This window comes from Micromys minutus, assembly GCF_963924665.1.
Source record: "Micromys minutus genome assembly, chromosome: 2".
In the NCBI taxonomy this organism is placed as follows: Eukaryota; Metazoa; Chordata; class Mammalia; order Rodentia; family Muridae; genus Micromys; species Micromys minutus.
This window is the reverse complement of record NC_137971.1, coordinates 40,421,064-40,434,397: the sequence shown is the minus strand read 5'-3', so window position 1 is coordinate 40,434,397 and position 13,334 is coordinate 40,421,064. Positions and strand designations below refer to the sequence as shown.

General features: G+C 40.2%; 1 protein-coding gene across 1 annotated transcript in view; it reads right to left on the bottom strand.

Annotated features, from left to right (window-relative positions):
- Positions 1-13,334, bottom strand: part of RORB (RAR related orphan receptor B) — a gene marked incomplete at both ends in the record, with an annotated part of 62,696 nt that overhangs the window by 29,665 nt on the left and 19,697 nt on the right. The window contains one exon of the mRNA XM_080911765.1: positions 9,032-9,433. Coding sequence (XP_080767891.1) covers positions 9,032-9,433 — 402 coding nt within the window. The remainder of the gene's footprint in view (positions 1-9,031; positions 9,434-13,334) is intronic.

Below are 13,334 nucleotides of genomic sequence, written 5' to 3'. Positions count from 1 at the left end.
GCAGCATGAATAGAATTCAACTGTCGGTGACCCTGAAGCCTAATGGTTAATGTATTGGTGATCCATTGGCCTTTAATGAAGCAGCAGCTTTAGCATTTATGGTTTGTATTCTTGTCAGTGAAGTGCTGGCAACAATAACCTACGTGTTGTTTATTGGCTCAGTCCATTGTCCAGCCTTCATTGCTTTGTCTCCCCAGTGAGTCAAACTCAAGAGCTTTGAGTTTGCTTTTCATGGGAGTTCTATTGTCAACTCATATCAGGGAGTAGCAACACTGATTTTTTTTTTTTTTTTACTCAGTGTAGACAAGCACCAAAAGATGTTTATGGGATTTTTTAGAAAAATAATATGTTAACAAAATATGAAGTTATATCATTTTATAGTTTGTAGTTTGTAGTCTAGTTATGGAGTGCTAAAAGTATGACGAAACACAAATATGAACGAGTGAAAACAGAATAAATCAGATTAATGTAGGCAGTGAGAACATGTGGCAAAGGGTGAGTGAAGAGATAATTAGAATTCTTAATGTTTTCTTCATATTCAGCAAGGCCACATAAAACAGCATTTTGCCAGAAAGGGAGAAAGGGAGAAATTTTGGAGAATTTAAAGAGCACATATGCATCTGTATTTAAGCTGTGTGATTCAAAAAACAAAACAAAGAAAAAACATAGCAAAAACAAATTAACTACCTAAAAGGATGCTTCCTCAGTGCTAGATGGTTGAAAGCTGGTTTGGATCATTCATCCTTTGTTTGATTTCAACAGTGCATGTGTAATTTTGGGGAAATTGGAGTTTTCTTTCTTGAAACTGGTTGGCAGCATTGAGAAAGAATCTATTATGAAAACATTCCATTTCCAAATTAACTTTCAAAGTAAAAGACCTCCTCCAAAGAACAATGGGGTGAGATGGGTGTGTTTAAGGGTTCTACAGTATCCAGCTCTGAGGCAGCTGGATTCGAAGTTGAATACAAGCCCCTTGCAACTTCTGCAATGCTTTTGAGAAAGTCAGTCTCTTACTGTCCTGGTAAGTCCGTAAGGATTTAGCCACAGTGACACTGTCTTTGGCATTGGGAGACAGAGACTGAGAGGCTTCCTGGCACATTTTGTTCTGTTTGACTCATGCAAGACACATCCTACTGAGCTAAAGACAGTACATATCCTAGCTTTAAAGGCACACAGAATTCTGACATGACAGACAGAGACAATGGAGTACAAAGCCCAACAGAATCCTTCCTTAGTCCCCTTTAAGAACTGCACCTCCCTATTCTGCCCAGAGGACGGTTAGAGGATCACAGACGATGGAATCTAATTATAAAAATTGCTTAGGGCCACCACCAGGATTGATGTTTATTATCTGAATTTTGTTGACACATGGATTGATTGTTAATTTAGATGGAAGAAACCCCCCTCCCTTTCTCACTGCAGTTTTGGAAGTTTAGTCAATACATTTCTGACCTTTGGAAAAAAAATAATTTAGAGGTAACCTTTGGAGATCACATTTATATTTTCAAATACTTAACGTAAATCTTAGTAAAGTATCTTGATTGTTTAAATAATTTATTTAATTAACTGGTTTAAAATAATGCTTCTTAAGGAGTCCAGAACAAAACTACCCAAAATGTTTCAACAGCCTGCTTATAAAGGAGTCTAACAGTTTCTTATGTTCATAATAGGTCTTTCTAGGCCTCATAGACAGGGTTCAAGTTTAAACAGTAGGTTTTTTCCCCCTCCTTAGTATTAAGAACGTGTTGTCAAAAGAAAGCTTATACCCCAAATTAAGGAAACAAAACTAAACATTTTCCAATTCTACAGGTTTCTTTGTATGTTAACCATCACAGAAATAAAACCTCTTTTATTTGGTAGATAGCTATGTGCTAGGCTAGTGGTCTCAAAGTGTAATGATCTCCATCAATCTGATGATCAATAGGCATTTCTTGCTTCTGTGGCCACTATGGTATTTTAACCCTAACTAGCTCTTTCAAAAAATGGATACTTGAAAACAGAGCCAAGGTCAAGACCTGGAGTAAGGTGAAAGTGTGGCTCACTGCAGCATAATGCTTGGAAACACAGTTCTGGGTGGTATTGTCAGCAAATGCCACATCAAATGTCACCTTGTAGGTCCTCGCCTTCTTTTCTATAAACCAAAGAAGACCTTCCAGAAATCACTCCATTTCCTTACTGTGGAACATTTCTTATCTACAATGTCTTTTGAAACTGAGTGTATAAAATGCAATTTCCTTCCAAATGGCCCTTCCCCTCGTGCCAGCAGATTTTAGAAACTTCTTAGAAAGTTTTGAATTCTGAGTCAAGAATTAATCCTAAAATAGGATTTCTAAGGAAATTCCACTGAAGATCATTTTTTTTTCACAATTTCAACTCAAAATTCAAAAGGTGTGTTAGAAGAATTCCTTACTCTAGTGATGGTTAGCACGTTAGGAGGGCTGTGCTAACAGTCGTAGAAACATTTCTGCAAATAGATGTGTATGGTCATAAGTACTTGAACTAGACATGCATGTTTGCATTGATTGTAGTGTAAGGAAGTCTTAATATTTGCTTAGAGTCTTCCTTCTCTCAAAGTGCTTTGTGTACTTTCCGGATTATGGGAAATCAGGCCCCTAGGTGTGACAGCAAGTAACCTCGGCATCACCCCAGATGATGTTAATGGTCTTCAGGGAAGGATTTATTAAAGAATATCTATAAAGGCAGATTTGACTGATCATTGAAAAACAGCTATAGAGTCCCCTGTTCTCAGCACCATCTAAAATAATTCATGGCCACACACCAGTTAGAATCAATTCTAATCACAGTCAGATCAGAAGTACGTGGCAAATCAGGTTGATTAGCTCAGTTCACACACTCAGAGAATTCTTTCTTTGAATAGAAGACAGAATGTTTGAACCAAGCAGATATTGGGAGATAATCCGGGAGTGAGGGAAGAACAGGGTAATGTTAAAGCATCCAAAGGGCTAAGTGTATCTCTTTCCAGGGAACTGCGTGGCTTTCCTCAGTAGCCAAGAGCAGACTTTCTTTTACTTCATGATCATATATACTTTTCCTTCAAGAGAGGCTTGGAAGCAACCCTCCTGAAGAGGGTCAGTGAATACAGCTAGGTTTTCTTTGAATTACAGTTGCATAGCTGCTCACCAGATACTTCCATTGTGTGCAAGCATGGAAGTGTTGGGAATGGCCACACCACGTAGTCCCTCAGATGTCTCCTTTTGCCCTTGACTTTCATTTTGTTATTATTTAGTTAGCTATATGTTTTGGGGGAAAAGCAGATAAAGAGAAGCAAGTGGTGCTCGGCTGTGTTTTGGTAATGGTCATGCCACCAAGTTGAAACCCTGGTCTCTGAGGAGGGCCTCACTGGCAATTGCCACAGCCGTTCTATTCAGCAGTGGTATGGAGTGTACAGTGGCTCAGACATCCCTCCTCAGCACACTTCTGTGCTTCTCCTGTTGCAGTGGTTGGGACTAGGGTTGTCTGTGTGCATTGTCAAAGCTCTCTGGAAAGTAAAACAAACAAACAAAAAACCCCCCCAAACAAACAAACAAACAAACAACAACAAAAAAAAAACCACGACCCTTTGAGGTCTTTTCGTACAGTGGCCTTTTCAGATGACGAGACAGAGCCACATAAAGTGGAACACTTGAACAAGCCTACTCGGTTGTCCTGTGGTTGCAAATTTTCCCTAAATGCCTGAAGAGTCTGGCTGGAGTGAGTGTCCGGGAGGGGGTTATGGGACAATTACAAAATGTCTTCCCTCAGGCTAAGAAAGGCTTAATGATTGCCAACTGTATTTTTCTTTCTGCCGACCATTCTAAAGCTTTCTCCAGTAGATTTAGTTCCTATTTGCATTAAAGACCTACTAGACTGTTGCTCTAAACTGACTGTTATTTGTATTTGTGCAGGTGCTACCAGCGGACGTAGATGCTTCAGGAGCTGCAGCTCGTGTTCTCTGTACCACACCCCCACAGGAAGTTAAATAACAGCAGTTATAAAATACTTACTTAGAAAAGTCTATGGCATGAAAAAGAACTACTTTAAGTCCACAGTGCCTACTTAATTCTTAAAGTAAACATTTGAAACTTACAGAAAAAATTTCAAAATAAAGCACCCAGGCAAATTCTTTGAATGACCCTGTAGCCCTAACAGGGTAAAGACGTAAATTACTGAGACTAGATCACTTGTATGCCAATCTCCTGGTGTAGTCTTCTCTAACTATTCATAGCATACTCAGTTATGTAATAGACACATGTAAAATGAAGGTTATTTCTGTGTTTGTTACTTTAAACTCCCGATTCCATGAATAGAACACAAAAGGAATATGAGAATAAATCCATGTGAACACTATGAGGAAACAGTGATACCAGTGAGTTCACATTCCCCTGTCTAAATCTGGAGGGAAGACCCAGTTATGGAACACACACAATCCCACTTAGCATTGGAGCTAATTTAAGAATGTAATATACACATATATTCATATATATGTGCATGTGTATATATTAATTTTCTCTCCTTTAAAAATATTGTCTCTCTCCTTGAACTGTCTTGTCTGGGACCTTCTAGATACCTTGTCACACAACTTTCATCTTAAGTGAGCTTTATTAAGCCTATAATCTTGCAGCATCCCAGAGTATCAGTGAGCTCTGGTGGAAAGCAAAAGCCAATGGTTCCATTTTCTTTTCTGCTCACTTGCTGAGGATCCTTTGCCTGGCTTCCCTTCTCTCTCACCAACCACGCAAAATTTTATTCCCAGAGACATAACACATCCATCATGCTAGCTCGAAGTGAATTTCCAGCCAAGCCCTGTCAATACTGAGGCCTAAATATTAATTTGCAGTTGACTTCCAGTTTCTTCTTATTTCGTGACTTCTTTTTCTCTTGGGATTTAAAAAAGCCCAGGGATATATTCTGAAATATTCTTTGTTGTTTCTTTTTTTCTTTTAACTGTGTTTTTCTTTCCAGCCTCAAGATTCTGGGAATAAAAATGTTTCCTGGTAAGGGGAGGTCTGAGTGACTGATACAGGCCGGATCTCATACCTTCATATCTAGGGTCACCTAAGACTTAGGTTCTATGACAGTTTTAAAAATTAATTTACTTAATTTAACATGCTGGGGATCCTTCTAAGGGTCTTATGCATGCTAGGTGGGTGTATCATTGCTGAAAGCCAGTTTATTCTACTCTAAATTGTAATTATTTCTTTTGACAACTGTAACTTAGATGGAAAGGGTAGATACCATAATTTTCTGATTTCTAGTGCCTGGAATATTGCAAAAAGAAATTTTCCAAAGCATGCATAGACGTCTATAATAGCAAGACAAATTGCTTAAGTTGGAGTTAAGCTTGATTGGTTAACTGACTCTGTGTCTTAGGGAACAAACTTCCATTTCTCACCCTTCAACTCATTGAGAGGCTTCCTCACCATTGATCTGAAGCAGGAGGTGAGCCTCTTCCTGACAGACACATGTGAAAGATTTGACATTTTCCTCTAAGCAGAAACTATTAGCATCATTATCTTTATCCCAGGAAGTGGGTTCTCTTGGTCCCCTGGGGAAGGATGGAGTGGTTTGGGCCTATTCCTGACTTGGGAAACACTTAATTGACTTGGTGATTTGTACACAGTTTTCTAGACTGTTAGGTTGCAGTTCACAGATGGATTTTTATTAAACATTTCAAAGCTTCGAGGACTTGTTGAACACAGGCTAATCCAAATCTTGCTTTAAAAGAAAGATCTACTCATAAGGACTGATCTCCGTGTATCCTTTACCCTCTCAGAGACCAGAGGGAAAAATTAAAATCAGTAGCCAAATGTGGTGCTCACAAATTTCTTATCGAGCCAGAGTCTTGAATTCATTTTTTAAAATGTCACTAAGCCCAGATTTTCTTTTTTATCTGTACAGGATTTTTTTTTAAAGACAGTATGCCACAAAACAAGTGGTTCAGATACCTAATGATCAAATCAAGACAAAATGTCCACAGATAACTCTGTGAACTTTATTTAGTGTCACCTAGAATGATGTCAGGCACCAAGGGCCAAACATGCTTTTCTGTAGCAATGACAATTAGCTTCTCGGTGGCTATCAGTGCTTGACAGGAAAAATACACTATCATGTCTAAAAGAATGGCTTTTGATTACTTAAACCTGCAATCAAATGTGTTCTTTGGTTTTACCAAGACTGTGACCTCTAAGCCTCAATGTTTTGTTTTTCTGTAAAATAAAAGACTGCCATAAAAATGGAAAGGTAGAGTATCATTTAGTACAACAGGAACGTAATAAAAGGTGATTATACTGTCTGTAATAGCTGGAGATCTTATTATGTAATAATGACAACGGCAATCATATTGTTATAATGACTTTTTAGGCATGGCAGGTAATGGATACTGAGATGCTATAAGTATCAACTCAGTTTTCCCCTTACATAGTATGTAAACATTTACACAATGGCTATTACTGTTTCAGGTTGAGAGCTGAGACATCAGGTAACTTGCCCAAGAGAAAAGGTTGCAGCTTGACTGTGAAGCAGAGACTCTCTGCCACCTTCTCCCATAATGATGCTGTTATGGACTTAGTGTTTTAGTAACACGTACGGCAGGTTTTAGATACTTCATTAAGACAAGACATCCACCACCCTACTGTGGTCTAGTAAGTACGTACACTTAGACCTATACAGATGGAATGGGTTTGTGTCCACTAGGTGGCATTGCTGTTTTAGCAAAATCTGAACAGAGCCACTGTGTAGGTTTAAGAGTCTGTTACATTAGAGAGTACTCACAGGACAATTCTAATTTCACCCTTAAGTCTGATGAAAATTTAGAGCACATGGAGAGATCTGTAAAGACTACTGATGTCTTGAAATAATAATAAAAAGTCCTTTTTGGGTGTCTGTGCCTCTGCAGGAAGCCATGATAAAACATGAGCTTATCCAGTTTCTTTCTCCCAGCTCATAGGAAGATAGGCTGAGGGCCATAAAGGGAAAAGGATGGTTCATAGGAATTCAGAAGCAATGGGTTGGCTGTGTTTTGACTTATCATAATTTCTATTGATGATAAGTCATAAATAAACCGTGAGAGCTTCTTTTTTGTGTATGAGGACGATTGCTTGGTAATTTCAAGCTTTCATTTCACTGAGATTTAAATGTGGTCCAAGCCAAGACTGCACTCAAGGCCTTGGATATTAGATAGTACGTTATTATGTTTTGATACACCCTTTTTGAAAGATTAGAGTCCCCTGCATACAAAGGAGTTGTGAATGAATAAGTAAGCAGGTAAATTGGTGAGCCACAAAACCTTGGGATCAGACTTCCTGAAGTAGACCCTGAGTTCTCTCATGAAGTCACCATGTGTTTCTTGACAAACAATGAATTGCCTTTGGCGTTCTGTTTTTGCAGTAAAATAGGATTTTTTTTTCTTCTAAGACTTTTGTGAAAATGAAATGCTTACAAAGTATCTTCAATATAATAAGGACATGGGTAAAGACAGCAATATAGTGGACTAATCCAAGTCCAGCTGTTGGAGTCTCTTGGTTGGGACATCAACAGCTTAATTTTCTGCCACATGAAAAACCACTGCAACAGAGACATAATATCTCAGGCTTATCATTGTGTGACATTACTTTCTCCTCAAATGTATGTTATAAGTACCCAGAACAGCCAAGGTTTCATAATGTGTTCACCACAAGTAAAATGAAAACACTTGTGGGCTCCTGGCATTTATTTGACAGTAACTAAGCAAGGGGCTTATAAAAATAACAATAGCAGAGACTTAGTGGGTACTAGTCTGGTGTTGTCTTTTTTATGCTTTCCCTGTGACCTGAAACTGTGCTTTATCACTTTCAAAGATTAGAGATCTGGGGTCAAAGAAGTCACCCTACTTAACACTGAAAATTCTAGATCCCGGATTGGAACTCAGGTTGCCTGCCCCTTAGCCTTGAGTTAGTCACTCCTGGTTTGGCTCTAGCTTTTCAACAGTGAGACGGACATGAAGGTCTGCTGTCCGGGAAGGAATTACATTGAGAGACTGTTGTTATTTTTTGTGGCAGTTCATTAGATCAGCCCAGTAAGCATCCCCTAGACTCTTGAGTTTAAAAGACAAAACAAAATTACAATGTCAGAAGAGGGCTAGCCTGAGATGGAGCCGCCCTGACACCATACCCTAAGAAGTCAAAAGTCGTCATAATAGAAAACATCTGTGACTAACTTGTTACTCTGTATTAGAAAGACAATAGTCTTTGTTGCTGTGATTCAGAATCACATATAGAATTTGTGTGTGTACATGCATGTATGTGTATGCTCCCTGTACAAATACAAATTTATGTGAGATAAACTCTGCTGTTGTTTCTTAGGACCTGTCTACTTTTTTACTTTGAGACAGGCTCTCTCTCTGTTCTGGAACTCAAGTAGTCTAGGCTGGTTGGCAACAGTCTCCCTGTGTCTACCTCCTTACAAGTGAACTTATATGTGGGGTACCATGCTTTTAAAAACATGGATTCTGAGAATTAAACTCAGATTCTTGTGTGTGAGCATTCTCCACAGAGAATCTTCCTCATGTCTAATTCTTGAATTTAGATTCCCCAAATCTATAGCTATGTTCTGGCCTGCCTGCTGCACCTTTCGAAGAAGAAAGCTGGGGTACTTGTGTTTACGTTGGTACCAGCAATCTTTGAGAACCAATCATTGCATACTCTATACTGTGTCCACTTCCCTTTCAATAACGTAACCTTGGACCGCTAAGGCATTCTCTTGCTCCCATCAACATTTTTCCTTCAATACAAACCTACATTTACCCAAGAGAATCTGTTCATCCCTCATAGATAGCATTTTTTAATTCCTTCCGTCTGCCTTCATTCATAATAACTTTTATGGGGCAAGAGGATAATGATAACTGTGAGAGCATATTTTAAACCAATTTTATCTTTTTAGTAGAAGCTAGGTATGCATGCCATTTAACTTAGGTCTGTTCGCTTTCCTAAGGAGGACTAAGGCACCGTCAATGGAGAAGTTCCAGAAATAAAACTTGGAGAAGACTAGGACTTACCGATCTCAGACATTGTTATCCCGGGAGCTAACTGCCCGTTGTTGAAAGAGCTATAGGTAAACAAGTTGGGTACGGATGTGAGGTCATAGATAGGTTCTTGCTTTATCTGTTTGATTCCAGTCATATCCAGTCCTGACTGATCGGGAGACGGCTGACCGGAATCTATGTTGTAATAACCCTCGGACTTGGGCAGGTCAATGACGTGCCCGTTGGCGTATGAGCCGCTGGTCTCGGTGTTCAGGTTGCTGAGGCCATTGCTAATGCTGCTGCTGTACACCCTGGCCAGGGCCTCCGCTTCCCCACTCTGCTGCTGCCGCTGCTCCTGCAGCCTCTGCTGATGCTTCTGCACCTCAGCGTACAGGCTGTCCCGCTGCTTCTTGGACATCCTCCCGAACTTTACAGCTGGGATGGAGAGAAGAACAAAAGACAGCAGTGTGGTTGGCATTCTCTTCAGTACCATATAGACAAATCCCTATGGTTGCCAGGCAGAAGTTCACCCATTTACATTTCACATGAAAGGGGAAAGATTATGTTTGGAGAGCGTGTTGGTTTGTGTCACGGTGGTGAAACCTGTGTGTTGTCCAGTTTTCTACCATTGTAACTGATGGGATCAACTTAAAAGTAGAAAAGGTTTATTTTTGGCTCATGGTATTGACGGCTTTTGTGACTGGTGGCACAGCAGGGTACTATGTTGGGAAAGTGTGACAGAGCACTTCAACCCCAAGCAGGTGAAAGAGAGGAAGAGGAAGGGCATAGGTCCCAGCATTTCCTTCAGAGTCATGTTCACAAATGACCTAAGGCCTCTCTCTAGGCCCCACCCTCTAAAGATTCCACAACCTCTCGACAGTGTCAAACTGGGAATCACATCCTTAATATATGTTAATATATAGACCTATAGGGGACATACAATATCTAAATGGTGACAGTAAGCTAAGAAGAGATGTAAAAATGCATATCATTTGTTACAGTCACGAATTGGAAGATGTCTCCTTCTCCCCTATCCCTGGTTCCTTTGGGAATAGCACATGCTAAAAGAACAAGGATGCTAGGAGTATAAAACTGTGATCAGTTGTTGTCATCTAGATTTTGGTGCAAATGATAAAAACATTCAGACGATGGCATTCACATGCACTCAAGGCTAGTGAGCAAGTAGGAGCTACTTTCCTTCGCTTCCCCCTTGTTGCAGCCCAACCATAGGTTCATTTTCTCCATCTCAGGCTTTTTGTGGGGAAGTGAGGAAGGGGCTCCATGGGGAGTAACCCCCAAGGGCTGCTTCTTTATGGGTGGAGAGTAAACTTCTTTTGGATGGTGACTTCTTTGGCATGAGCTTCTTCCTTTAGCATGTGGGCATCTCGAGTGTTGGGCTGCCAGGTTCAAATTATGTTACTAATGGTGGGTATTGTGGTAGTTTTGGACATGCTCATCCGAGTTTCTGATTTCCCTTTGGTGGCAGTTTCCCGTGTTTTGTTGAAGTTGGGACCTCAGAGAATGTAGAGAGGAGGCAGATGAATGCAGAAACAGATGGAGATTCAGTCGTTATGGTTGGAGTTCTTTCTAAAAACTGCCACACAGGAAGTGCTCCCAGGCTCTCCAGCTCAGAGGGCCCACGGAGGAGGCCTGTATGACGAGGATGCTGCCGTCCATACTCTGCAGCATACATCTCCCCTCGGCATTGGGAACGGTGCTATCTATCAAATCTTATCTGAGCATGGGCTGTTCAAAATGGAGCCCACACTTCCCACTGATAAGTGTGACTATAACAGGATGTTCTCAGGAGTACTTAGATACTCCTATAAATAGTAACATGTTTCCTCTCTTCTTCCCCACCAGATTGAGGCTATGACTGGCTGGACTTTAATACTCTCAGTCTCTCCCTCTTCCTTCATACTCCTTAATCTTTCTAAAGGAAAATCCCTGCACCCTGCCTGGTTTTCCAATGCTCCCTAAGTAGGAAGATGAAGCAGTAATTATCTAGTGGAGTTTTTTTTTTTCTTAATGAAGAGAAACAATCTAATTAACTACGAACAAACTCTCCTTTCCCCTCTCAGTTGTTGTTTTTATTCAGTCTTGGATTGGTTAGGTTGATACTGCTCCTACTAGAATTCGTTCATGGGGTATAGTGGTATTTCCACTTGGTCAAGGGCAGAATCCTACTGAATGCTTGAGTCAACTTTTCTTTGTACTTTTATATTATGTCATTCTAAATAGTTTGCCTTTTGTTGTCTAGAGGGAACGACCATTTCTTTTTAATTCGAAAGCTAAAGAAGGTTAACCATTGACTCAGGAGGCCTGCATCCCAAGCAAGCGATGATGCTCCTCTTCTATATTTGTGGCCTTTGCTCTGTTGCATCTGTGTCAGCTCAGATGGTCCCTATGACAGCCATGGTTTTACCAGCTCAACAACTGGATCTATTGCATGAGATTAAAATGTAGTAATTTGTAGAATAGTGTGCATTGACTGGTTTGAGTCATAGGAATTAAAAACCCAGAGATTTTTTTCATGGGATCAGCCTGCCTTTAAACTAAACTTGCAGTTCAACTCTCAATTCAGATTTCTATGTATTTTGAGGCAGAGGGATTGAATCAATGACCCCAATTTCTTTTACCTGCATCCTTTCATGTCCCTCTCCACTTCTATTCCCGATTTCTTTTCATTCTGCCCAGGCATGCTGCCCAACCCCGGACTTCCAGTCACATGACCTGTCTAGGTCAGTGGATTATTGACAAGTGTTTTATAGGCAGAGACTTTAAAAGGGCTTGTTTGACTGGGCACTTCACCATGGCAAGGGCATACCTGCACTACATCGCCAAACAATAGGCTGTATGAAGATTCAGGCCTCTTCTGTCACCAGAGCAAGGCCATTGACTAAATGCAGGGTCACAGACTGACCTGCTACTAAAGAACGCCGACATGTGCTGTTAACCATAGGCCTCATAATTAGAGCTAATGATGTTGAAAAGAATGTTGCCAAGGGCTCTGCTGTAATCATCCGAAGATACAACAGAAAAAAAAAAAAAAAAAAAAAAAAAAAAAAACGTACATCTTTTGTATAAGGCTGACTTGTCAGGTGACTAAGCAATTGGAATATCTAGAATAAAGCAACTTAAAGTGATTACAGTTTGGAAGTCTCAGATTTTGGCTTAAATCACAGGCTTTATAGACAATGACTACACAACTACTCTAGGACAAGTTTTCCATTTATTTCTGAAGGTGTTTCAGTTTTATGTCTTCTCCCACAATAAAGTGGGCAATATACCTGGAGAGGGAAATGTACAGTACTCCAAGAAAACATACCTACTGAACTTCCTGACATAGAAATATTTCCTGGTTACTCTCTGCAGACACATTGATGGATACAAGGCTCCACTTTAACAGAGGCCATGTGCGGTTCTATCTTCAAGTATTTCTGTGCATTTTATCACTCTGCATGGGTGAGCATGGCACATGTCTTAACTGTTTGCTCTCTAACCTGATTTGTTCTGCTAATGACATCCACTCGAGTAGAGGCAGCTTCTCAGACTCTCACCTCTTAACGGGAGTATACAATTCTGTATACGTTGCAAGTGATTTTCAAGTACTTGGGCTGACAGCATCGATATGCAATACATGCATCTTAATCCCACACAAGCAAAGGACACTCCTTTGTTAGAGGGTCAGACATCACTCCACTTTTATTTAGAGTGTGGTATTTGAAGTAGATCAGAAGTTTTCAGGGTGACTAGACATTAAAAGTCATGTCTCCATGAAAGATCAGTACTTGCCGATGCTGCATGAGAACTGAGCAGGTGTTTTGGAGACTCTGGCTGCACAGCAGTCATCCAGACTCTGGGGTCATTTACGTAATTGCTGTGTCTTATTGTCTCTCAGTCTCCCAGTCTTTAGGTTTCCACCTGCTGTTTACTGGTTAAACTAATCTTAGCTTAAGACTTTCAGCACTGGAGATAAGCCAGCACCTTTAAGGATTTGATCTTTGTACTGGAAGTCCAATCCAATCTCCTAATTTCAGCATCTCTCTCCTGTCATTCAATCCTCAGGCAGACTGTGGATGTAGAGAGGAGCTTCTGCTACAGTATGTACAAAGCAGTGTGTGACTGACTAAGGAGCACATTCGAGAAAGAAGTATGAGTAAAGGCCTAATTTTCAGTTTTAATTGAAATTTAAGTCAGTTAGTGATGTAAGTCACATGACCCAGTTCTGGCTAGAGGACATTTTTTTTCTGTGAAGCTTGTCTATGCACAGGGCATCCAGTGTTTTCATAGGGTTATGTCTGCTATGAGAACATACTTTATATGCTTAAATATT